Raw genomic sequence first — 27,981 nt, forward strand, 5'->3', positions numbered from 1 at the left:
AGTACCAACTTAACAAAGAATGGATAGCCAAACCTTCAATATATAAGTAGAGCTGCCAATCATCTGTGTCTTGTAAATAGTGATTAACATAATCCTATATGTATGTATACAAAGAAGTTGGGCTATGATCTTGGCAAGGAATTGGTGACTAAACCATGGCTTAAACAATGGGGTGCAGCTAATATCTGCTAGACCTATCAACACTGACCAATGTACACTGGATTCATCTATATTGCTAATAAGTGTAATTTAAGGTAAGGTGGTAAGCAAATACACTAAGGAAAAGGTGGTCACAAGAAACATGAAGGGCAATGTTTGCTTTGTGGAGGCATTATAGAGAAAACTCTAATACAGCAGAGCCACCTTTGGCCATTCTGAGTGTGGACAACAGTGTCTGTCACATTGTTATTAGGTGACAATTCCATTAAACAAAACAGCCCCCCCCCCAACCCATTCAAGGTCCATTTTATAAAGTTTCTTTAAATTCCTTCAAAATTATGAAGCTTCAAGAGCAGTACCACAATAAAACCCATTTTAACAGTAACAATTAGGCTATTAGAGACTATAGGCCTATATGGGACTATCAGGAGGGGTAAGTGCATTGTCAGAATTAGTGGCTTCTTGCTATCTCAGAAAGGGGTTAGGTTAGGAAAATGAAACTTTCAGGGATGGATCTATAGGCTAAAGTATGTCCTAGGAAGGTATTTTAAAGCAGTATTTAAAGGTATTTTAAACCCACCTCTACTTTTCTCCCTCTAGAGGGCCCTGAAATTCATCTACATTATTTTAACCAAAAAAATCCTCTCTAAAAACACCCTTCCTGATCTCTTTGCATAGTCCTTGCATTCTGGTACTAGAGGACATTCACTGAAGCTCTCCATGCAGAATTTCACAAGTAGACATAGAAGCCACTTCTTCAGCCAAAGAATCATCAATATGTGGAGTCAGCTCTCTGAAGAAACAGCTTCTGCTACTTCAACTGACATGTTCAAGTCCCACCTTGATAGGGAATAGCTCTGCCAGGAGTTCCTTTACAATTCAGAAGCTGCAGAGTCCTCCACAAGAGTCTAGTCTAACAGCCACAATATATACCAAATGAATTTCATTTTTTCATGGAGCATCACAAGGATGGATAATCCTTATATCACTCCAAGCTGAAATTTAAGGTAATGACAGGTCTATACTTATTGAAATTTTGACAAAACAACATTTTACTTTAATTTTCAGTTACCAGTTGCTTTTTCTCTGCCTTTAGTTCTGAAAATGCAATTCCTGTTATTTGAGTAGAATTCTCAGTCATATCAATGTTTTTTTAACATTTAGGAAATGTGTTTGCATATCTTTAAAACCTTATAAATTGGGATTGAGCAGAGTTGTGAAGCTGAATTTTTTTTTGTACTTCATTTAAGCAGAAGATCTATTTTGCAAGGTTTCACTTTTAAAACATAGGCCTACATATTTTCAAAGGTCAGGATGCTCTAAAAGGAGAGCAAGCAAGAGGTAGGTACCTCAAAACACCTTCCTGGAACATGCTTTAGCCTGTGGACCCATCCCTGAAAGTTTCATTTTCCTAACCTACCCCTTCCTGAGATAGCAAGAAGTCACTAAACTAGAATTTTACCAGAAGTGTTTTGAACAATAAACTTGCAAATTATTTGAAAAAAAAAAATCAAAGAATAGTGACAAATTTTCGTGTTTGACAGGTCGGACTCCTGTCAACTTGGCCAGGCTGCCCTGGCCGAGTGGGTTGGTGCACTGGATTCGGGATCCTGTGTCTGAGAGGACATGGGTTCAAATCCTGGTGTACCCAATTCTTCAGTTTGGGATGGGGGTCAGTGACGTGATCCTGAAAGCTTAGCCAGAGTCGACCCAGCTCTAAATGGGTACCTGGAGAAATCTGGGGAAGGTAAACAGGAAGGGTGTGCAAAAGCACAGGTTGGCTGGCCCCCAACCCCCCATTGCACTTCCTGGCTGAAGGGCCAAGAAACGGAGATCAGCACTGCCAGTACAGACTGTAAAGTCTAAATGCTGCATCCTTTACCTTTTTTTTACCTGACTCCACTAGGTTCTAGCTCTTAAGAGTCGGCTGGCCTACTTGTCAGATACATAATGTGAATTGACCACAATCGTTTCAATTTTAGGTTAAGAAGGACTAATAATTGGTTTAAACCCTTTACAATAAAAGGCTTCTAAGTTGTCTCAATGCTGAAAATGATTGCAGGATGCTACAGAAATAATATTCTCATTTGAAAACAGTAATTTTGTCTTGGTACTTTTAACTTCATCAATTACTTTTCCATCAAGTTTACAAATTGTCAAATAAGATTAAAAAATTAATTTCTTACGATTTGTCGATGCCACAAGGAGAATCTTCAATTTAATGAGAAGAATTGAAGAAAGGAAACGAATTTATTTCCTGAAGAAGAGGACTCTAGAAAGAGGACACTACAGTCGCCACTGTTGATTAAAAATGGGATTTCGTCCTGATCGAGAATTTCGAATTTATTTAAATAGGAAACACATGCCTTGTGTCTTTAAATCAGCAAGGTAATACATACTGCTTAACTTTACTCTTATGTAACGTTAGATATAATTATAAATGAAAGATTTATTTGGTAATCTTCTAAAAGTAGCCAGTTATAATTTTCAGGAATACATTTTGGCCAGAGACTGAAGGTTAGTGTAGGCTAATTATAGATCAGAATCCAGATACAAAAAAGAATTGGTAAAATTCTAATTTATTTACTTTTAGATATCTTGGAGAGGGGCTAGATTAGGAAAGTAAAACTTTCAGGGATGGGTCCATAGGCTAAAGCAGACTATGACCTAGGAAGGTAGCCAATTTTGAAGTACCTACCTCCACTCCTTCTCCCTTCAGATGGTCCTGAAATGTTCCCTGCATGACATGTTTATACCTATTGAACTTATGACAAAGCAATATTGTACCTTAATTTTTAGTTAGGCCAATCACCTTACCTTAATCCATGTGAGAGCTTTAAGGTCTTCCAGACCTGTAGTGCTCTTGAGTTGATGACTGCCAGTCAAACCTCCACTGCTTCTTCTCCCACTCTTTGTCAAGTTGGTTTTGAAGGACTAGATAGAGAGAGCACAGAAAGTTGAATCTTTCAGTTGATTCCAATGGTTTATGACTCTTCTTGAAAAGAATGTTTGGCAAGTTTTTGATTAGGAGCTTGACTTTGGTAGCTTCTTGGAGCATCCTCTTGTGTTTTGCTGGTTAGTACTGAGATTGCTGCCAAAGATTTCTAACTTTTTGTTCTGCAGCTTGTAAATAAGCATCATATTGCTGTGCAAGCATCTGTAAACCAGAGTGGGTAGTTTAAGGTACCTGAGGCAGTCCACATATGAGGTTGATGCTAGACTTTATATGCATTTTGTTGCTTGTCTCTGTACATTTTTGATGAGCCTCACATCTTGTCAATAAGTAGGACCAGCAAGACACATGCCAAAATCAAAATGGGGTATGACAAGAGCCTTATATAGTTTTTTAAATATAGATGCCTGTCTGCTGTTGATAGTTTGTTTTAGTAGTTCAAGACTTGTTCTTGCATTGGAAACAACATGCTAGACATGGCTGTGAAATTTAGGTTTATCATCAATGATGACACCAAGATCCCTTTCTTCTGCTCTGTTCTCTAATTGCTCTCTTACTTTTGTGGTGGGAATGTAGATTTTGTAGTTTGCCATTGTATTATTGGGTCCAAGGTGTAATAGCCTACACAGCATTTTCCTACATTAAATTGGAGTAGCCAGTCTTGGGTCCAAACTTGTAGCTTCTCAGTTTCTTTCTCCGTGACTTTAGTTCTAAAAATGCAATTCCATTTATTTGGGTAAAATTTTATGCCATATCAATGTGATCTTTTCAAAATTTAGGAAATATATTTGCATATCTTTAAACCCTTATAAATTGCAATTGAACAGAGTTGGGAAGCTGAGAACAATTTTGTTGTACTTTATTTAAGCTGAAGATCTAGCCTATTTTGTAAGGTTTAACTTTTATAACACACAGGTTCTTAATGGTCAAGGCCCTCTAGAGGGAGAAGAAGTAGAGGTTGGTATTTCAAAATACCTCCCCAGGACATACTTTAGCATGTAGACCCATCACTGAAAGTTCTATTTTCCTAAGCTAACCCCTCTCCAGGATAGCCAAAATTAGCTAAAATAAATTTTACCAAAGAATATACTAATAAATTCTCTACTAAATACTTTGGTAAAATTCTAGACAATGTACTTTTTGCTGTCTTGGAAAGTAGAGTAAAAGACCAGTATCCAATTCAGCAAAATTATGTAAAACTAAAACCCTCACACCTTGCTACCAAAGAGGAATTGAGAAGAATTGTATATGTCAATGAATAGCTAAAAATATAAGCTATGGATCAATATGGCTACTGTTAAAATTATTTAAGATCAAACACTTGAAATTGTTAGTTTAGTTGGTAAAATTCTAGTTTAGTGACCTCTTGTTATCTTGGAAAGGGGTTAGGTTAGGAAAATGAAACTTTCAGGGATGGGTCTACAGGCTAAAGTACATCCCAGGAAAGTATTTTAAAGTACCCATCTCCACTCCTTTTCCCTCTAGAGGGCCCTGAAATTGCCTACATGACAGGTTTATACCTATTGAAATTTTGACAAGACAACATTTTATCATAATTTTCAGTTACCAGTTGCTTTTTCTCTGCATTACTTCTGAAAATGCAATTCCTGTTATTTGAGTAGAATTCTGAGCCATATCAATATTTTTTTCAAAATTTAGGAAATGTATTTGCATATTTTTAAACCATATAAATTGGGATTGAGTAAAGTTTTAAAGCTGAAAACAATTTTGTTGTACTTCATTCAAGCAGAAGATCTATTTTGCAATATTTCACTTTTATAACACACACATTTTTAAAGGTCAGGATCCTCTAGAGGGAGAGGGAGTAGAGGTAGGTACTTCGAAATATCTTCCTGGGTCATACTCTAGCCTGTAGACCCATCCCTGAAAGTTTCATTTTCCTAACCTAACCCCTCTCCGAGATAGCAAGAAGTCACTAAACTAGAATTTTACTGTTTATTTGCTCGCCTACAAGGGCCTCTTTTGGAAATGCCAATTATCCTATTTTGATGTATAAATGCTTTCAGTGTTCAGTTTTATCCACATACTAACAGAAAGCTGAGTTTCTTCTGATTCTAAAAAAATCATTTGGTGTAGGTTGTTGATCTAGATTCTTGTGGAGGACTCTGCAGCCTCCCAATTATAAAGGAACTCCTGACAGAGCCATTTCTTATCAAGGTGGAACTTGAATGTGTTGGTTGAAGTTGCAGAAACTGTTTCCTCAGACAGTTGATAAACCACAGATTGAAGACTCTTTGGCTGAAGAAATGACTTCTATGTCTATTTGTGGAATGCAGCATGGGGAATTTCATTGAATGTTCTCTAGTACCAGAATGCAAGGGCTGTGCAGAGACCATGAAGGGTGTTTTTAGAGTGGAGTTTTTTGGTTAAAATCATATCTCCTCTTTTTCTTTGGTATGTCAGTGTTGGTAGCTTCAAATGATGTAGTCTTCGTTTGTATGGAAATTTATTCATGCTGCTAACCATCTTAGTGGTATGACACTGGACATCCTCAAGCAACTTCTTATCTTTTTGAAAAAAAAGGGGCTGCCAATGACATTCTAACCTCCAGATGTGGTTGTACAAGTGCCTTATATAGCTTCGCAAAAACTCTTGGGTGTTGGCTGGAAATGGTTCTTTTTATGATATTGAGGAAGATTTATTTGCCAAAGATGAAACAGACTTAGCATGGCTACTAAACTTTAATTGGTGATCAACAACAGAGACCATATTTTTAATTTATGCTGACAAATTATTGGTGGAACTTTTACAAAGAAGGTAGGGCTGTTGTTACTACCCTCACATAGCATCATGCTGTAGTAAAATAGGGGTGGCCCAAACTTCCATCTCTATTTATCCATAATCCCAAAGAAAACCTGACTTATAAAGTGAATTCGGCTCTATAGAGCTTGTGATAGTCTTTTAAAAATAAATATTATCTTACCTTATCCTATCATCCATTTTGGCAAACACAACAAGCATCATAAGTATTTCCTCCAAGACAACTTCCTTTCTGCTGTTTCTGATTAAAGAGATTTTAAGGTTATTGTTGATCACCAACTAAAGTTTGGCAACAATGCTAAGTCTGTCTCGTCTTCTGCAAATAAATCCCTTGGTATCATAAAAAGAACCATCTCTAGCCAACACCCTAAAGTTTTTATGAAGTTATATTATAAGGTGCTTGTACAACCACGTCTGGATGTTGGAATGTCATTTGCAGCCCTTTTTTTCAAAAAAGATAAGAAGTCGCTTGAGGATGTCCAGCGTAGTGCCACTAAGATGGTTAGCAGCATGAATTAATTTCCATACGAAGAAAGACAATGTCGTTTGAAGCTGCCGACACTGACATACCAAAGGAAAAGGGGTGATATGATTTTAACCACAAAAATCCTTTCTAAAAGTACCCTTCCCGGTCTCTTTGCACAGCCCTTGCAGTCTGGTACTAGAGGACATTCAAAGAAGCTCCCCATGCAGCATTCCACGAGTAGACACAGACAGTTGGAATCAACTGTCTTAGGAAACAGTTTCTGTAACTTCAACCGACACGTCCAAGTCCCACCTTGTCAAGGAATGGCTCTGCCAGGAGTTCCTTTACAATGGGGAAACTGCAGAGTCCTCCGCAAGAGTCTAGATCAACCACAATCCACACCAAACGAATTTTTTTTTTTTCATCACTGGAGCATCACAAGGATGGAAAAATCTTTATATTGCTCCAAGCTGCGATTTAAGGTAATCAAACTTCAAAGGACATTTTTATGGCCCAAAAAAGAGTATAAAAGAGGAAAAATTTAAGGGAAAATGTCATGTCTCTAAGATGGACAGTAGCAAACCACTTAACTGGCTCATGATATTTCTTTCTGCTTTCCAATTATGAATAATACTAATGCGCACCATTATTCAGTGATGGACAAATATACACTGGAATGTTGATGGGAGAGAAAATGGGAGGAGCTTGTATGCACACCAAGACTCAAGCAGACAAATAATTTTGATTATGATAAATTTTGATAAATTTATCTACAATGCCCAGGGATCAGTTGTCAAGCATTGTAGCCTGTCCCTTCAGGAAAAAAGAGTGTTTATAGGAAAATGGAAATATTCCCATTTGTATCTGGGTAAAAACAAAGGTCCCTTATTATTGTATTAACAGTAATATTAACTGCATATGTCCTGTATTATTAATCAACCTGCACGTTATAGTAAACTGTCAAGTTTTCAAATTCTATTGAAAACTCTTTACTTTTAGTTATTTTGCTTTCATTAAATAACAATAAATAAAGAATAATCAGAATTCAGTATTCCACACATCACAAATGGGTTTGTTGGAATTAACCTCTATATATATGATGTTGCTATGATTATATCTAAATATATGATTTAATTCAACTCTATTTAGTAGTTAATCCAGAAAACGTTTTCTCAAAACGAGTTTTTCAAAGGAAAGTAAAGAGCTAAGTTAAAATAAAAATGAGTTGAAATAAAGGCAAATAATCTTCCAAGCGCAAAACTACCACCAATCACCATCAATAAATAAATGAAACAAACATAAACTAGAATAAATAACTAAGTCAATCTCAGCAAGCAGAAATACATGAATAGGGTTGACAACCCCCCATGCTGACTAGAACATAGTTTGTGCTTATACTGAAAAGTGTCAGTCCCACTTATTTTAATTTCTGCTTGCTTTAGGTTTGACTGGGTTTCATTTATTGATTGTGATTTGTGTTTTTTTCTATAGGAGTCCATAGTTTGGCTTGCTATTTTTATGTTGGAGGAAGTTTTTATACAATTTTTTACAACATATACCTTTTTGAAAATTTGGACACAAATAGTTTTTTTCAATTTAGTTTTGTACCTCCTCAAGTTGGCCTGAGCAAGAAAACTTAATACCATTCCCATTTAATTGTATCTATATTGTTTGACCAACTTGATGCATTTATACACTTTTGATTTAATAAATTGTAAGTCAGTGAATTGTAACCCAGTCATCCAGGTACCCAGAACAATCCGTAGGCAAAATCTCTGGAAAATATCTAGTCAATTTTCATCCGCTTTTCGGAGCGCCCATGCTTCAGAGCCGTATTTGACCACTGTCATCACTGTAGCTTCCAATATTCTAATCTTGGCTTGCAGACTTACCTTCCTATTCTTCCAAATTTTCTTTTTAATTGTGAAAAACCACCCTGAGCCATGGCTATTCTAGTTTAAGTAGTGAGTTTTGAGTTATTCCACAGTAATTGGAGCAGCTGTTTCTAGAGCCTCTTCTCTTCCTTAAGGGGATAATGAACCCCTTCTGCCAATCTTCAGGGATTATATCAGTTTGCCAGATTATGGAGAAGAGGGTATGGAGGGACAGGAGCATTTTAGAGCCCAGATATTTCAGTGGTTCAGAGCTTAAGCCACAGATACCAGCAGCTTTGTTATTTGAGCAGCTGTTTCTAGAGCCTTTTTCTTCCTTAAGGAGATAATGCCACCCTTTTGCAAATCTTCAGGGATAATACCAGTTAGCCAGATTATGAAGAAGTTGATACGGAAGGACAGGAGTATTGTAGGGTGTGAATATTTCAGTAGTTCAGAGTACAAGCTACGGACACCAGCAGCTTTATCATTCTTAAGCCTTTGGACTGCATGTTCAATTTCTGAGGGGCTGAAAGGCTCACCTAGAGGAGCATCTGCTTCAGCTGTTTGACTTCTAGACTTGCCAAGACTATCATTTGGAGGGACAGATGTGCAGGTATTGTTTAGGGGGAAGCAAAAGTGGTCTACTGTTTGAGACTGGAGCCTTCATCGTAAAGAAGCATTCCACCCCTGAATAGGACAGGAGCCTTCATCGTAAAGAAGCATTCCAGGCCCCCTTGTGGGAGTTCTATTTTCTCTAAGCTCTTGGAGATGGTTTAAATGGATACTAATGTATTTCTTTTTTGCTGCTGGTTCAATTTTATTGGCTTTCTTTGCGACAAACTGGGTATGGTCCTGGTGAATGAGTATGTTCTGCACTGCATTAAGCTCTATATAAGTGGCCATATCCTTAGAAAGTCTTCCTCTCCATCTTTGCTCTATTCCCTGTAATATTTCATTAGTTAGCCATGATTTCTTCTTTTGTCAAACATCAGTTGTGCTGGTTTGCTCTTCTACAATTTAAAGTACTTCCTGGCGCGTTTGCTGCTGCTAAGTGTGCCAAGGAGCTCAAAGTGATTTGGTATCTCAATACTATGCTTAGGCAAGTTTCTGGCTCATCAAGATTTTCAATATCTATGGTGACTGACCTTCTTTTCAATCACTGTACTTGGAGGCGAAGCTGGAATTTAGCACATACAAGCCTGTGATCTGAATTTCTTAGCTCTGTTAAGCTAATAATCTGAGCTGCACTGCATTAAACCTTTGATAAGTGGCTATGTCTCCAAGGAGTCTTGTCCTCCTTCTTTGCTCTATGATATGCAACGTTTAATTAGTTAGCCATGATTTCTTTGGAAGACTTCTCTTGCCAAACCCTAGTTGTACTTTTTTGCTCGTCTGCAATTTAGAATACTTCCAGGTGCGTTTGCTGCAGCAAACTGTGCCAAGGAGCTTGAAGTGGTTCCGCATCTCTATACTATACTGAGGCAAGTGTCTGGTTCCTCAAGAATTCCAATATCCGCAGTGACTGGCCTTCTTTCTGATCACTGTGCTTGGAGGCGAAGCTGGAATTCAGCACACACAAGCCTATGATCTGCGTTTCTGAGCTCTGTTGATGTGTAAGTTCTGCAGTGATGATTTCCAGCATTTAGAAATAATGACGTTGTTGATTGTCTTCTTTGTGTAACTATCATTACTATACCACATGGACTGGTGGATAGTTTTGTTTTAAAGTAGATATTTGCAATGACAAGGTCATGGGATCAACATAGCTCTAGTAGGTAAAGGCCATTATCATTAAGGGGGATTCAGGACCAATTATGCCATACCAAATACCCATATCATCACGCACTGTGGTGTCGAGGGCATCAAGAACAGTTATATCGTGGAGGGACACCGTCGTGAGATATCTGGTCAGAGCAGAGTAGAACCCTTCCTTGGGTGTACTATCAGAATTGTCTCTTGGACATAGCATACAATGATGGTCATCATACCATGCTTGTGCCCAGAGCAGGCCTTGATTAGTCTGTCTGATATGGCATTGTGCAAGAGTAATGCCTTTCTTGCGAAACTATTTAACCTAAGACCAACGCCATTCCTCCTCAAGCTCCCTCCAGATCAGAGCAATGAGTGGTTGTTGCCTATTTGCTCTTCTCCACTTCCGGTAAGATGGGTTTCTGTGAAACTGGTAATTGCCACTTTATTCTTATGGAGATCTTCAGTGAGTAGGTTCTTTGATGCAGGTGTATTCAGAGTTAAGACATTCCAGATGGCTATTGAAAGCCCTCTTTGGTCCATAAGATTTAGTCTGTCAGTTTTTCTGATGTTATCATCATGTTTATTGACGAGGAATTGTCGAGAACTTGAAAGAAAGCCCTCCGATTACTTTTAACTCTTAAAAACGGCAGTAGAAATTCCCACCTCCAATCAAGTGAGCCCCCTCTAAAGTTCATACAATCACATGTTCCATAAAAACTGATATGTCAACAGGAGCCAACTAGCATAACTTATAGCCCTTGCCCTGAGGGCTATGAGGGGGTTGACATCCTCGGTGACATTACTGCACCTTTCAACTATGCTGAACGAAATGGCTGTTTCAAAATGTTGTTTGGATTTTTAAAGAATTGATGGGTGTGGGTGGGGCTGGTTGCCCTCTATTCACTTTTGACTCATAAAGAGGGCTCTAGAACTTTCGACTTCTAGTCGAATTCCTTTCAAACTTGCTGTGGCAACTCCGTCTATACAAAATGCTTTGGTAAAAAAAATACTTTGTGCCCCATCACTCTTTACTTAGGCAGCACAACATGGTGCTGCCTATGAAAGAGATCATTTCTCATTTACCTAAAGTACTTGTCCAATAAGTTTCAATTTCATCAGTATCCTATTTACCTATCTGCTGAAAATTTGGCAATGGGGATAATTTGTGGAGGGACTTGTAACCCACTTTGTGCCTCCAACAGTACAGGTTGAAAATATATATGCGATTATGCTTCAAGCAAGATACAACTGTTTTTCCTTCCAACAGGCAGTATTGAACCAGAGAACTTGCAATTAAGATTTATCGCCTAATTTACTGCAATATCACAAGGTAGATGCAATGTGGGATGTCTTTTCATATCCAATTGAAATTTCCCCTAGTAATGATAATTGCTACCCATCTTACAAAAAAAAGAATGGGTTCAATCCCTATTTCGTGTTAACGTTAATTTTTGGACATTCTGTGGGACAGAGTTTCCTTTCATGGAAATTTACAGAAACTCCACAAAACCTGAAGAATATGAAAGCACTACAAATAGTTGTGTTCGGCAAAATAAAACAAAGTCTAAGAGCAAACAATTACGTACTTAAGTAAAATGATAAAGCCAAATAACGTTTAATTTTTTTTTCAGTTTTTATGGCACTTGGTATCTACCAAGTGACATTTAGCGATTGCAAATTCTGTTGGCCTGTCCCAGTTTTGCTACTTTAGGCACTTCCAGGTAAGCTAGGACGATGACAGGCGCATCAGGACCCAGACCAGATTAAATTAGAAATTATTGTTTTTTCGATTTGACCATCTGGAGGGGGGGAGTGGGGAGACGGTTAAATCGGAAAAAATAGAAAAAATAAGGTAACAAATGATAAAAACTTACAAACGGGTGATCAGATCTTAATGAAATTTGATGTTTGGAAGGATATCGTGTCTCAGAGCTCTTTTTTTAAATCCCGACCAGATCTGGTGACATTGGGAGGGGGAGTTGGTGGGGAACCTAAAATCTTGGAAAACGCTTAGAGTGGAAGTATCGGGATGAAAGCTGGTGGGGAAAATAAGCACAAGTCCTAGATACGTGATTGACATAACCGGAACGAATCTGATCTCTTTGGGGTAGTTGGGGGGGGGGGGGTATTTCTGGAAAATTAGAAAAATGAGACATTTTTAACTTACGAATGGGTGATCGGATCTCAATGAAATTTGATATTTAGACAGATATCGTGTCTCAAAGCTCTTATTTTAAATATTGACGGGATCTGGTGACATTGGGGGGAGTTTGGGGGTGGAACCTAAAATCTTGGAAAATGCTTAGAGTGGAGGGATCGGGATGAAACTTGGTGGGGAAAATAATCACAAGTCCTAGATACGTGGTTGACATAATCAAAACGGATCTGCCCTATTTTGGGGAGTTGGGGGGAGGGTTGATTTTGAAAAATTAGAAAAAATGAGGTATTTTTAACTTACGAAGGAGTGATCGGATCTTCATAAAACTTCATATTTAAAAAGACCTCGTAACTCAGATCTCTTATTTTAAATCTCAACCTCATCCAGCGTCATTGGGGGGGGGGCTGAAATCTTAGAAAATAATTAAAGCGGAGAGATCAGGATTTTACTGAATGGGAAGAATAAAAACAAGTCCAAGATACGTGACTGACATAACTGGGCCGGATCCGCTCTCTTTGGTGGAGTTGGGGGGGGATAATTTGAAAAAATGGAAAAAAATTAGGTATTTTTAACTTACGAACGGGTGATCAGACCTTAATGAAATTTGATATTTAGAAGGATCTTGTGCTTTAGAGCTCTTATTTTAAATTTTGAACAGATCCTGTGACATTGCGGGGAGTTGGAAGGGGAAACCGGAATTCTTGGAAAACGTGAAAATTGGGATATTTTTATCTTACGAATAGGTGATCGGATCTTAATGAAACTTGATATATAGAAGGATCTTATGTCTCAGATGCTCCATTTTCGACTCGAATTGGATCCGGGGACATGGGGGCTTGAGGGAGGAACAGAAACCTTGAAAAACGCTTAGAGTAGAGAGATTGGGATGAAACTAGATGGGAGGAATAAGCACAAGTTTTTGATACGTGATTGAAATAATTAGAACGGATGCGTTCTCTTTGGAGGAACTGGGGGGTGTTAATTTGGAAAAATTAAAAAATTGAGGTATTTTTTTAACTTAAGAACGGGTGACCTGATCTTAATGAAATTTGATATTTAGAAGGAATTCATAGCTCAGAGCTTTTATTCCAAATTCCGACCAGATCTGTTCACATTGGGGGAGTTGGAGGGGAAATCGGAAATCTTGGAAAACGCTTAGAGTGGAGGAATCGAGATGAAGCTTGGTGGGTAGAATAAGCAAATGTTGTAGATACGTCATTGATGTAACCGTAATGGATTCGCTCTCTTTGGGGGAGTTAGGGGGTGGGTTCAGTGCTTTGGCGAGTTTGATGCTTCTGGACGTGCTAGGACGATGAAAATTGGTAGGCGTGTCAGGGAGCTGCACAAATTGACTTGATAAAGTCATTTTTCCTGATTCGACCATCTGGGGGGGGGGCTGAAGGGAGAGGAAAAATTAGAAAAATGAGGCATTTATAACTTACGAGTGGGTGATCGGATCTTAATGAATTTTGATATTTAGAAGGACATCATGACTCAGAGCTCTTATTTTAAATCTCGACCGGCATTAAGCCTCTGATTATCCTTTTAAATCAATCTATTGATTCTTAGAATTTTGTTAGAGCTCAAACCATATGAGCCCTTGGCTCTTCTGGCCTCGTCACAAGTTCCATATGACCTCTTAGCTCTTGTTTTTTTTTATTCAAGAGTGTTTTGATTGCAAGTCATTTAATTATATTTTAGTCCCTCCCTTTTGCTGAGAATGGCTATTAGAGAATGTCATATAGCCAAAATATTTGCTTAGATCTCGCTTTTGTTGTCGATTTTGTAAGAAGTTTCAGTTTTATTTCTCGTTTTTAAATGCAATTTTCAAAAGATTGAAAAAAATTTTAAGAAAAACATGTTGTTTAATTGGCTAGCAAAGTACAGATGGAACATGACAAATTATAGTCAAAATGTTTAGATATTGAGGAGAAGCTATTCCTTCCCTTTGAACTTACTCGTTGAAATTCTTGTACGTGTTCAATTTGGAATTTTGTCCCCAAAAGAAAAGAAAAAAAATTGCATTAGTAGGATATTTTTAGTAAATATATACAATATTCCATGAATGACATAGAGGCAAGTTGAACGTACTGCTCGATTTCTTTTTTATCCTCTTTTCAAATATTATAGTCCATTCGCTTGCAAATGCAACCCCATCTCCCTCCTAACTGTCCCACTTCCTTCCCATCCAGATGATCCCTAATAATATTCTCCAGTTACTTTGTCTAGTTATATTTTATAGCTCCTATATTGTGTATTTCACTCCTCTGCACAAGCATGAAATGCACTTAGAGGAGTACAAAGATACAGATAACTAAAAAAAAATGAAAGCACAATCAAGAAAAAACCTCGCATGGAACATAACATGGTCAACTATGTAGACAACACAATTATTATTATTATTAATTATTATTATTATTATTATTATTATTATTATTATTATTATTATTAAAAAAAAAACACATAACAACAATAATAATAAAAATCCCAGGAGCGAACTTGTTAAGGACAAGAATTAAACTACACGGTTAAGCAGAAAGTCGACAATACTTTTGTGATGTTTATGGAACCTGTCCACTAGCTGGCCCATTTTGAAGAAACATAAAGAACGCTATATCTTCTGGAAATATACCAGTTACGAGTCCAAAGTGGCAACTGCAGAACTATTTGCAAAAATGGAAGAATATATATCGAATCTCCTTCCACTCGGATAGTGTAAAAAGAAAACCTAATGGGACTAAGAAGACAATAATGAAAAACGTGTTCTAAAGGTTGATTAACATTTTAATCTGATGTAACTATAAAGTCTGTATAAACTCATTTATTATAAAGTCTGTGTTGCAGATTAAAGTAGTGGAATAAAGTAGTTTTTTCACCTTGTCTCCATGTCAGTTATGGAATCTCGTATAAAAAGTCAAGAATACAGCATTGAATTTTATAATTCCAAATGGTGGTGCCCATCTCTATTTTATGCCCCTTCTGCCAGCCAAGCCACTTCAGCCTATGATTTTGAAATTCTCTCTGTTTACCTTCCTCAGATTCCTCCAGGTACTCATTTAGAGCTGGGTTGATTCTAGCTGAGCCTACAGAGTCTTTGCAGATACCTGTCCTCACAGACAAAGGATTGCAAATCTAGCGTGCTAACCACTTGGCTAGGACATATATATTTTCTATAATCTTTTCTTGCTGCGTAGCAAAAAAGGAAAAACCTTGCCCTAGTAATTCTTTTTTTTATCTTTTCACAGATGAAGCTTGAACTGAAGAAAGTGGAAACTTCAGAAATTCTGAACGAATGTCCACCAGAGGTTTCTTTAGATGGGGAATATGTGTTCATATCAGCTGGCAAAACTTTGCGAATATTCAAGAACGATGGCCAGTTTTTCTGCAATCTTGATTCTGTCAAAGGCAGTATTTCACAGATCATATCTTACCAGAACAACGTTTCTATTGTTTGTACCACTGGACAAATACACACATGGAATTTTCTTGATCAAAAGCTTTTGTCAACCACAAATATTATAACTAATGCGTTTCAAAAGTTTGCTAAGTCATATAACCTATTCCAGGTTTTCCCAAATAGGGATATAGGTGTTGATGTTGTGGTCCTTCAGCCTAAAGATGAAACTATGATTGGTATGCTCGTTTTTGAAGTGGCAAAATCAAATAAGTCTCGATTTTTATTTAAAGATGTTGAAAGTGGGTATGGTAAAGTGGCTATTGGCGGGAATAAGGGTTCAATTGTAGCCGCTATTAAAGATTCCAATGTTTGCGTTGAAGACTTGATCACAAAGAAGACAAAGAGACATTTTACTAATGAAAGGAAATTTACATGCGTGGCTCTTCATCCTACCGAAAATGTAATGGCCACTGGCGATTTAAGTGGTCGAATCCAAATTTGGCATGATTTTATTGAAAATTCATACCCACCAAAGGCAGATTGTCATTGGCACTCATTACCAGTCAAGACTTTAAGGTTTACAAGTGAAGGGTCATACTTACTAAGTGGAGGTGGAGAATGTGCCTTGGTCAAATGGCAACTAAAGACACATACTAAAAGTATTATTCCAAGACTGAGCTCCCCAATAAAATTTATCACTGTTAGTGAAGATGGCTCTGCTGTTCTTATTACTTTTGACTCAAATTGTATTACTATTATGCTTGGTACAACTGGTGATATTGTGTCATCAATTCAGGGAATTATCCCCCATACAAGGGCACATTTACTCAATGGAGAAAATGTTCCAAACCCTGCTGGCCTGACTTACCACCCAGTGACAAAAACGGTTGTATCCAATGCGCAAACAGGACATCTGCAATTTCAAAAGATCAATGAAATGACTATTCATCAAAATTTAGATGTGACACAGCAGAATTATGTTAGTGATGAGCGTCAGTTGCAAAGTGTCAACACAGATGTGGTGAAAGTCACAATTTCAAAAGATAATCAATGGATGGTGACTGTTGAACACTGGGAAGATCCATTGATGAAAATGAGTGTTCAACTGACAGTGAAAACGTGGAAGTTTGATGGACAGAATTTTGTATACAACAGCTCGCTTCATATACCTCATGACAATGATATAAAAAATGTATTGCTTGCACCATTCAAAGGTGAATATCCAACTATCATTACAACAGGTGGGAAAGATAAATGTTTCAAAGTTTGGAAACAAAAAGAAGAGAAAAGGATAATTCCTATTTGGTTATGTAGCTTTGTTGGGGAATATTTAGACCTGCCGTGTAATTATGCTGATTTTTGTTTTGATTCTTCCTTGTTAGCTGTTGCATTTGGAAATGTGATTACATGTTGGTCGTTCAAGTCCTTAGTAGGAGTTTTAAGGACTCATATTATTGTTGGACAGTATAAACAAATAGCTTTTAGCCAACGGGAAGAAACAAGTCAATTACTGGCTGGTATAACAGATGATCAAGTTATTATTTGGAATATAATTTCGGCGAGTTTTACCAGAGTTGTTGATATTCGTGGAGGTTTGAAATTATTTTTTTCCGACCGGGAAAATGATACTATGGCTGTTGTGACGAAATCAGATGACCTTTTTGTTTTTACGCCAGACCGTATTGATAATGCTATTATGAAAAAGCTTGACTTTAACCCTATTGGTGGTTGTCTTATGGCCAAAAAGATAAGCAGCCAGTCAGCAATCCAGTCGCGTATTGTACTGCTGAGTAGTACGCGTGATATTTATTTAGTTGATGATTCGTTTGTTGATGATTATATCTGGACAACAAAATCACAGATTGAAAAAGTACGTTTTACCCCCTTTGCCTCTCTTAAAAATAAAAAGACGACGGAACTGAAGCAAGTTGAGTCGTATTTTGATAGATCTAAAGACGTGACCGCTTTCTTGAATAATTATGTGAATGAGCCTTCTATTACACTTCCTCCGACAACTTTAGTTTTAGAAGCCTACGAGAATTTGCTCCTAATGAAAGTGAAAGAGGAAACGAGTTTAAAAGAAGAAGAAGAAGAAAATTCGAGCATGGATTTTGATTTGCCAGCTGAAAGGGTGCTCAAGCTTCCAAAGGACGAAGAACTGTGCTCACTCCTTTGTAATGTTTTATTGTCATAACAATAAAATAAACAAACACATTTTTGTCGAATTTGTAACAGGGGTGGATCCAGGATTTTCTTTAGGGGGGGGGGTTGCATAATAGGTTACTTCGATAAACGTGCGAAAAAAGAAATTCCTGCAATGACAATTACGTGTCGTAGGCAGGCACTGAAAATGGTTGTATATCTAATCTAAAATCTGGTGATCACCATCTATAAAAAAATATAATATTTAATATTTTCCGCATAATTTTTTGCCTTTGCGCATCTGACCGCTATGGCGAGTAGCTAAGCTTTTTATTGTCGAAAAAAGATTGGTCTTGAATCATCTTTTGGGGCATGCCTTCTTTGTGAAAATTTGTATAGGTCAAACCATTTAGCTTGTTTCTTAACTTTATGGCATCGCTTAGTAACTATGATAATAATGAAGGGTAGGAAATGAGGATAAAGATATAACTTGTATATTCGTAAAATATATATCAAACATTAAATAGTAGTCCTTTCGGGGTTGTAACAAGAAAAACAGAACGTAAGAGTTAGAAATGCATAGAAGAAACTTAAAACAAGGGTTTTAAGTATAGGCAATAAAGCATTAACTAATCATTGTTTCTTTTTAAAAATAGTGTTTTAATAAAAAGTGTCAACTTTGACGAAATCTCAAAAATTTACTAATCAAAATTTTACTTTTCATAACAACGTAGCGCATATTTCCAATTTTTAAAGTTCTATATATTTCGTTGCAAGTTACAGAATTCACAATTTTATAACAAAAGTCTATTTCTGTATTTCCACAACCGCCATATCTATTTATTTCACGGTCGATGTCTACCTTAATATTTTGGTGAATGTTTATAATGGCTAGTCCTGTCAGTCTAGAGTCCTGTCAGTTTAGAGCTCTTCGTTAGTATTTCCTCTTCTATTCATCCTAAAATATTCGAATAAAGACCAAATCGTCAAAAAATATTAACTAAAAATATATTAACTTAACAAAATGCATGTAGGTATGTGCCTCAAACTAAGTATATGAGTCGAAATACTCCTTAAAAAACAAATAATTATGTGTTTGTTATTTTTGTATTTGACTGGTGTAGATTGGTGATTTAAATTCTCAGGGTTTCCAGCTATGGTAGATTTTTTTTTTCTTGAAATTTTCATATATTCAATTCAAATTTTGAATCTCGGTATGTCTGTTGAGCATAGAAATTTGAATTTTGCCTCAGATTTAGCATGAAGTAAGAGAAATGTCCTGTAAAAATTTTTATTTATAAACAACTAATCATGGAAATATGATTCAATGGCATGTATCAAAATAAGCATAAAAATCTTCATCGGTATATATAGCAGTATAGACATTTTATGGAGGAATACACGCAACCCCTATTATGCAACTATATTGCATATTATACAACTACCTGCAACCTATTATGCAACTATATTTTTTGACTGGTTGGTATTGAGAAAGTGAGAAATTCGGAAGTAATACTATAGTTGCATTCTGTTTCTGTTGTTAACTCAAGTTGTTTGCATTTCCCCTTTTTATCAAATTATTTGCCTTCTTTTATAAACAATTTTTCGAAAATCTATTCTTCATAAATGATTACTCTGACCTTTGAAGGAGTATTTCAACTCATATACTTTGTTTTAAGTATATACTTATACGAACCTTTATTAAAGTTCTAAAGAGTTTGGCTTTATTTTAATGTTTTAGGATGAACAGAGGAGGTGATATGTCGTAATAGTGCAGAGCTTTAATTAAATGAAAATAGGCAGTAAAGTGGCCCCCATTTTCTCACCAAATGCCAAAACTTAAATTAATAATTTTTGCACTTCTCATATATGTACTTTCTATTATACAAATCCCCTAAAAACAACAATGTTGTAAAACCACCCTGCTTTGCAAAAAAAGCCAGCCTAAAAAAAAAAAAAAACAGACAGCCAAAAAATGTAATGAAATCAATTTTTTTGCCTCGGAGCCATAGCAAGACTCAGAAACAAATTTTTGACTGTAAAAGAAGTGAATATTTTGATTTTCAACCCCGTTGTGACAGCACAATCCTGAAATATCATTTCGACAGCCTAAAGAAGTTAGGATTTTTAATTTTCTATATTTGTTATTATACTACTACTACTATTAATAAATCACTGCAGCACCAAGCCACTTGAGTTCAACACAGCTACGCACGCTCTTCCTACAACCTAATCTATTCAAGGCCTCCCTCTTTACTCCCTCCCAGGAAATTCCCATTTCCTTTAAATCTTTTTTTTATAACATCCTTCCAACCCAGACGAGGACGGCCTGCTTTCCGTGTAGCCCCAGACGGTTGGCCCAAAAGGAAAATTTTCTGCAATCTTTCATCCGCAGAACGTGGCCTAGCCATCTCAACCTTTCTTTCATTATAGCCCTAAAAGCGGCATTGAACCACATTTTTCGTATAACCTACGGTATGAAATACTGTCAGTCAGCCGGGTACCCAAAAAAATCCGTAGGCAATTTCTCTGAAAACATTTAGTAAATTTTCGTCCGCTTTTCGGAGCGCCCATACTTCAGAGACATATTTGACCACTGTCATCACTGTAGCTTTCAATATTCTAATCTTGGTTTGCAGACTTATCTTCCTATTCTTCCAAACTTTTTTTAACTGTGAAAAAAAAACACCCTGAGCCTTAGCTATTCTACTTTAAAATCACTGCTCCCACCGTCTTTACTATTAATACTTCCAAGGTAGATGAAGCTGGCCACCTGATCAATCTTTTAGTTACCCAACGTCACCTTTGGAATGAAGATTTTTGCCTCCCAGTTGACTTTTGTGAAATACGGACAGATTCCCTTGGTTAACCTAAATTTAATTAAATACCTCTTGGCGGTATGCTTCATTAGAAAAATCTAACAGAGACCACACAAAGTAACTGAAACCTTACTTCAAACTTGTTTGCAAAACAAACAATATTAATAATTAAAAACCTATGAAAAACCCAACTATTAAAACCAATTAAAAAAATTACTTTCGTCTTAACCCAAACCAGAGCAAGCGGTCCCAGCCACAAATCCTCCTATGCGTTAGGGGGCGGGGGCACCCCCTCTGGATCCGCCACTGATTCGTAATAGGATTTATAAGCCAACTCATGTAAGCTTTTTTTTCTGACTAGAGAAAAAAAAGTCCAAATCACCTTTCAAGACGAAGCAGAAAATGATAAAACTTATTTAGTATTGGATATAAAAGCAGAAAATGAGAAGGAGCAGAAAATGATAAAACTTATTTAGTATTTGATATAAAAGCATTAAAAATCATGATAAAGAAGACAAAAAAGTTCAAGAATATTTCACTCAGCTTCAGAGTCTCTATCGGTGGTACTGATCTTTACTTCGTGGATCTTTTGACAGGAAGTCCAATGAGAGGTTGGGGGCAAGCCATCCTTTGCTTTGACACACCCTTCCTGTTTATCTTTCTGAGATTTCTTTAGGTATTTTTTTTTAGAGCTGAGTCGACTCTGGCTGTGCTACGGTGACGCGACACTGACCCCGTTTGAAACAAAATACCCAACAACACCAGGACTCAAACTCCTGTCCAAATGACAAACGATTTCTTGTTTTGTCTGCTGACCTTTCAATTAGGACGATAAAGATGTTATAAGACTTTTTTCCTAGAGATGGGGTGTAAAATCAAAAAACAGAGGGATGGCATCACAAAGATTTATTTTGCCAAAGGAGTCTTATATTATTTCCAAACAGGGGCGAATCTAGGATTTTTTTAGGGGGTGCGCTTAATAGGTTGCTTGGATAAACTTGCGAATAAAAAAACACCCGCAATTTAAAAGGAACATCGACAATTATGCGTATTAGGCTGGTATTAGAAATGGTCGTGAATTTAATCTAAAATTTGATGAGGGTTAAAGTTCTAATAAATCTTTTGAAATTAAAATGGTATAAAAACATTGATACAAAAAATAGCAAGTTATAAAAACCACCCACTACAAAAAAAAAAATAAAAAGCTGTTCACTATCTATAAAAAAATATGATATTTAATATTTTCTGCATAATTTTTTACCTTTGCACTTCTGGCCACTATAGTGAGTGAGTTAAACTTTTTATTGTAAAAAAAAAGGTCTTGAATCATCTATTGGGGTCATGCACTCTTTTTGACAATTTGTATAGGTCAAACCATTTAGCATGTCGCCTAACTTTGTGGTATTGCTTAGTAACTATAATAGTAATGAGGAGTAGGAAATAAGGACAAAGATATAACTTGCATATTCGTAAAAGATATATTAAACATTAAATTTTAGTTGTTTTAGGAATGCAACAAGGAAAGCAGAACAAAGAGATAGAAATGTATAGAAGACATTTGAAACGTGGGTTTTAAATATAGGCAATAAAACATTAACTATTCACTGTTTCTTTTTAAAAATAGTGTTTTAATAAACAGTGTCAACTTAAACGAAATCTCAAAAATTTCCCAATCAAAATTTTACTTTTCATAACAATGTAGCGTATCTTTCCAAGTTTTAAAGTTCGATTTATTTCGCTTAAATTACAGAATTCAAAATTTTATAAGAAAAAGTATATTTCTCTGTTTCCACCCCCGCCATATTTATTTATTACACGGTCGATGTCTACCTCAATATTTTGGTGAATGTTTATTATGGCTAGTTCTGTCAGTTTAGAGCTCTTCGTTAGTATTTCCTCTTCTATTCATCTAGAATATTCGAATAAAGACCAAACCGTAAAAAATATTAACTCTATTAAAGATGCATGTAGGTATGTGCCTCAAACTAAGCATATGAGTCGAAATACTCCTTAAAAAACAAATAATTATGTGTTTGTTATTTTTGTATTTGATTGGTATAGACTGATTCCTGTCAGTTTAGAGCTCTTTGATACTGTTAGTGTTGCGAGAGCAACACTTTGATTTTGTCATGTTTTTTTCCCCAGCACCCTGATTTCAGCTTATTCCTAGAAAGTGGCAAGGGTCTAACCTCTGCGGTTTTTACGGAAAGTGTTTTACGGAAAGGTCGAATTGATAAATATGACTTTGAGCTTTGGAAAACTTCGTAGAACTCTTGCCTGGGGCCAAAAAGGATGACTTTGCTTGTGTTTTTACCCCTCTCTGTTCGTGATTAAATAAAAAAAAACTAGTACTTTTAACTGAAAGTAAGGAGCGACATTAAAACTTAAAACGAACAGAAATTACTCCGTGTATGAAAGGGGCTGTTCCCTTCTCAACGCCCCTCTCTTTACGCTAAAGTTTGACTCTTTCTCTCAATTCTACTTTATTAAACAGTAAAAAACTTTAGCGGAAAGAGCGGAGCGTTGAGAAGGGAACAGCCCCTTTCATACACGGAGTAATTTCACTTCCCAATAACCATTACTGTAAGTAAACACTTGTCGAAGTTTGTAACTTGCTACCCCTCTCCTGGGGACTGTGGGGGAGTAAGTCATCCCCAAAGACATAGTTATTATGGTTTTCGACTATGCTGAACAAAATGGCTATCTCAAAATTTTGATCCGTTGACTTATGGAAAAAAATGAGCGTGGGAAAAAATGAGCCTAGGTGCCCACCAATATTTTTGGTCACTTAGAAAGGGCACTAGAACTTTTCATTTCGGTTCGAATGAGCCCTCCTGCGACATTCTAGGACCACTTGGTCGACACGATGACCCCTGGGGAAAAAACAAACAAATAAACACGCACCCGTGATCGGTCTTCTGGCCAAAAATGCGAAGTTTCACATTTTTGTAGAAAGGAGCTTGAAACTTATTCAACGGGGTTCTCTGATACGGTGAATGCGATGGTGTGATTTTCGTTAAGATTCTATTACTTTTAGAGGGTGTTTCCTCCTGTTTTCCAAAATAATGCAAATTTTTCAGGCTCGTAAAATTTGATGAAACTTATATATTTAAAATCAGCATGAAAATCTGATTCTTTTGATGTATCTTTAAGTATCAAAATTCCGTTTTTTAGAGTTTCGTTTACTATTGAGCTGGGTCGCTCCTTACTACTGTTCGTTACCACGAACTGTTTGATTTCAGCTGAGTTTATCATTCGGTTTTTCGCACTTATGATTGCGGTGAAGAAATAGTATCAGACGTGCCTCTTAAACTTTAAAAGCTCTCTCATTTTTAAAGAAATTAGAGTTTATCCTTTGCTCCTTTCTAAGTAGCCTAATGACGTTAGAAACTTGGTCTACGGCGAAAAAAATCAACTTTTGAACTAAGACAGATATAATTTTTTTTATGGCAATCGATTGCTCTTGATGAGCTGATCAAAGTATATGTCATCCATTTTCTTTGGTTGAAAAATTCCTTCGTGAGATATACCATTTTGAAAGTTTGAAGGGGTTGACAATTTCAGTAGTAGCCTAAGCTAGACACTGAAACCAAAAATAGGCCGATACCAATTTTGAGACTTATAGGACTGTTTTAAGCAACAGTTGGCTGTTAGCTCATGGTAGATTTCTAATTATTTTTTTTTTTTAATCTTAAGATTTTCAGATATTCAATTCGGATGTTTAAATCTCGATACGTTTTTTGTGCACAAGCATAAAAATTTTACTCAGATTTAGCATTAAGTAAGCGAATTGTCCTGTAAAAATTTTGATTTATAAACAACCAATCGTGGAAATATGATTGGATGGCATATATCAAAATAAGTATTAAAATCCTCAGCGGTATATATAGCAGTTTAGACAATTTTATTGACAAATATATGCAACCCTATACAAAAACAAAACTATATTTTGTGACTGGTTGATATTGAGAAGGTGAGAAATTCTGAGGAGATATTATATTTGTATCTGTTTCTGTGGTTAACTCAAGTTGTGTGAATTTCCACTTTTTATCAACATTGTTAGTAAGTGTTTGGAAAAAAATCGATGCCATTCCACTGATTCAAACTGAGAATTCAGAGACCCGTGCATAACAGCTAGATAAAAAAGAAAATAAACACATAATTATTTACCTTCTTTTATAAACAATTTTTTTGAAAATTTATTTTTGTTAAATGATTACTCCGATCTTGGAACGAGCATTTCGACTCATATGCTTAGTTTTAAGTATATACCTATACGAACTTTTATTAAAGTTCTAAAGAGTTTTGCCTTTATTTTAATGTTTTAGGAGGAACAGAGGAGGTGATATGTCATATAATGCAGAGCTTTAATTAGACAAAAATTGACAATAAAGTGGCCACCATTTCGTAACCAAAATCCAAAATTTAAATTAATAATTTTTGCACTTCTTATACATTTACTTTCTTTTATGAAAATCCCCTGAAAAACAACAATGTTGTGAAAGCCACCCCGCTTCGCAATTTAAGCAAACCCAAAAAACCAAAACAGACAGCCAAAAAAGTAATGATATCAGTTTCTTCTCTTCAGTGCCATAGAAAGACTCGAAAACAAATTTTTGACAATAAAAAAAGTTAATGTTTTGCTTTTCTGTCCCGTTGTGACAGCACAATCCTGAAATATCATTTCGAGAGCCTAAAGAAGTTAGGATTTTAATTGTCCCTTACTTGTTATTATGAAATGAAGAGTTTCACCTCCCAATCAGCTTTTGTGGTAATACGGACAGATTCTCTTGATAAACCTAAATTTAACTAATACTTTTTGGTAGTATGCGGCATTAGTAAAATCTAACAGGACCACATAAAATCACTAAAACCTTGTTTTAAACTTGTTTGCAAAAAGAAGCAGTATTGATGGCAATCCCAGCCAAAGCAAGCAGTCCCAACCACAAATCCACCACCACGTCAGGGGGAGGGGTATTTACCCCCTCCCCCCTTATGTTTAGTGCTAATGGGCACAGCTTAGATACCAATATACAGTTATGAAAACTCGATTTATTTTTGGGACACAGTGCGCGGTAGCGATGCTAGCGGCTGGAGACAGGAAACTGGTATTGGTGTCTAAGCTGTGTACGCAACAAAGCAAAATTGCATTCTCGCCTATCGTGTTGTAGTACGATTTACGCGTCGGAGCGCGGGCTTGGAGGAGGCTTCAAGTTCAGAGCTCTGTACTAAAAGCTTCTCATGGGCAAGATAGGAGTTTTTATATCAATTGTCATGCCCGTCTGCCTGCTTTGTACAGATTCGGAAAATAATTCATTCCATTATTTGGGCTCCTGAGAGGGGCTTTTTACGTAAAAAAAGGCGTTTTTGAGAAAATTGAGCTGCTGCTTCCAGATGCCCTGAAGAGTCCGTTGCCACCAGAGGATGGCAGGTACGAAGGAGGGCATCATTCTCTCCGTTTTACTATTTTGGCTCACTATTCAAATTCAATAAATAAATAGAACAGATTAATAATATGATATGATGAAACAAAAGAAGGTGAAAATACTGACATGAAATTCGCAGAAATCTTGACCTACCGAACAGTGGCATAGCTAGAGTAGGTAAGTGGGATGGTTGTCCTCGGGTGCAACCTCTGAGAGACTACAGAACTGAGCTTTTTCTGCTTATATTGTGGTAGACGGTTACCAACTGGACATATTTTATGTCAAAAGGCCACATTCCCATATGCCAGGACACAATGACATAAAAGGATAAAAAAGTAACACATTTTAGAAATATGGGACATGTAGAGGGCATTTGTAGATCCTGAACAGCAGAAATTTTGTTAATTTATGATATGAAATGGAACATTTCCCAACTGGATATATGTTTGGTAAGAAAAATGTCACTTTTCACCAGTAGTACTTCAGTAGTACTCTTTCACGCTTTTTTATGGTACTTGGTATTAACCAAGTGACATATAGCGATCGCATATTTTGTCTGTCGGTCTGTCTGTCTGTCGGTCAGTCTGCCTGTCTCTCTGTCTGTCCCGGTTTTGCTACTTCAGGCACTTCCAGGCAAGCTAGGACGATGAAACATGGCATGTGTATCAAGGACTGGACCAGATTAAATTAGAAATAGTCGTTTTCCCGATTTGACCATCTGGGGGGAGTGGGGGGCCGGTTAATTTGGAAAAATAGTAAAAATGAAGTATTTTTAACTTACGAACGGGTAATGGAATCTTAGTGAAATTTGATGTTTGGAAAGATATCGTGTCTCAGAGCTCGTATTTTAAATCCCGGCCAGATCCGGTGACATTGGGAAAGTTGGAGGGACGGGGGAACCTAAAATCTTGGAAAACGCTTAGAGTGGAGGGATCGGGATGAAACTTGATGGGAAAACAAGCAGAAGTCCTAGATACGCTATTGACATAACCAGAACGGATTTGCTCTGTTTGGAGGGGGTTAATTCTGAAAAATAAGGTATTTTTAACTTACGAAGGAGTGATCGAATCTTAATGAAATTTGAAGTTTGGAAGGGTATCGCGTCTCAGAGATGTTGTTTTGAATCCTGACTGGATTCAGTGACATTGGGGGGAATTGAGGGGGGGACCTAAAATCTTGGAAAACGCTTAGAGTGGAAGGATCGGGATAAAACTTGGTGGGAAAAATAAGCACAAGTCCTAGATACGTGCTTGAAATAACCGGAACGAATCTTCTCTGTTTGGGGGAGTGGGGGGGGGGTATATTCTGAACACATTAGAAAATGAAGTATTTTTAACTTACGAAGGAGTGATTGGATCTTAATGAAATTTGATTTTTGGAAGGATATCGTTTCTCAGAGTTCTTATATTAAATTTCAACCTTATACGGTTGGGGGGGGGGGCGCAACATAAACTTTGGGAAAATGCTTAGAGTGGAGGGATCGGGATTAAACTTGGTGGGAAAGATAAGCACAAGTCCTAGATACGGGATTGAAATAACCCGAACGGATCTGCTCTCTTTGGGAGACTTGGGGGGGGGAGGTTAATTCTAAAAAATTGGAATAAATGAGGTATTTTTAACTTGCGAAAGAGTGATCGTATTAATGAAATTTCGTATATAGAAGGAACTCGAAACTCAGGTCTCTTATTTTTTTTTTATCCCGACCGGGTCCAGTGTTATTAGGAGGGGGCGAAAATCTTGGAAAACACTTAAAGCAGAGACATCAGGATGAACCTTGGTGGAAAGAATAAGCATAAGTCCAAGATAGGTGACTGACATAACCGGGCCAGACCCGCTCTCTTTGTTGGAGTTGGGGGGGGGGGAGTAATTCGGAAAAATTAGAAAAAAATGAGGTATTTGTAACTTACGAACTGGTGATCAGATCTTAATGAAATTTGATATCTAGAAGGATCTTGTGCTTTAAAACTCTCATTTTAAATCCCGACCAGATCCGGTGACATTGAAGGGAGTTGGAGAGGGAAGCCGGAATTCTTGGAAAACGTGAAATCGAAGTA

The 27,981-nt window shown here is 36.8% G+C and overlaps 2 protein-coding genes across 2 annotated transcripts in view; one reads left to right on the forward strand and one right to left on the reverse strand.

Annotated features, from left to right (window-relative positions):
• LOC136029277 (small ribosomal subunit protein uS2-like) overlaps window positions 1-2,456 on the reverse strand; it is a 14,541-nt gene extending 12,085 nt beyond the window's left edge. Inside the window, exon 1 of the mRNA XM_065707530.1 lies at window positions 2,346-2,456. The gene's annotated coding sequence lies outside the window, so the exon portion shown is untranslated. The remainder of the gene's footprint in view (window positions 1-2,345) is intronic.
• LOC136029276 (WD repeat-containing protein 75-like) lies at window positions 2,441-17,754 on the forward strand. The gene is made up of 2 exons (XM_065707529.1): window positions 2,441-2,547; window positions 15,389-17,754. Exon 2 carries the CDS (start codon window positions 15,389-15,391, stop codon window positions 17,732-17,734), a length of 2,346 nt encoding a protein of 781 aa, XP_065563601.1. The 5' UTR covers window positions 2,441-2,547; the 3' UTR covers window positions 17,735-17,754.
• Window positions 17,755-27,981: the final 10,227 nt, after the last annotated feature.

Source organism: Artemia franciscana, chromosome 7 (assembly GCF_032884065.1).
Source record: "Artemia franciscana chromosome 7, ASM3288406v1, whole genome shotgun sequence".
Taxonomy (NCBI): Eukaryota; Metazoa; Arthropoda; class Branchiopoda; order Anostraca; family Artemiidae; genus Artemia; species Artemia franciscana.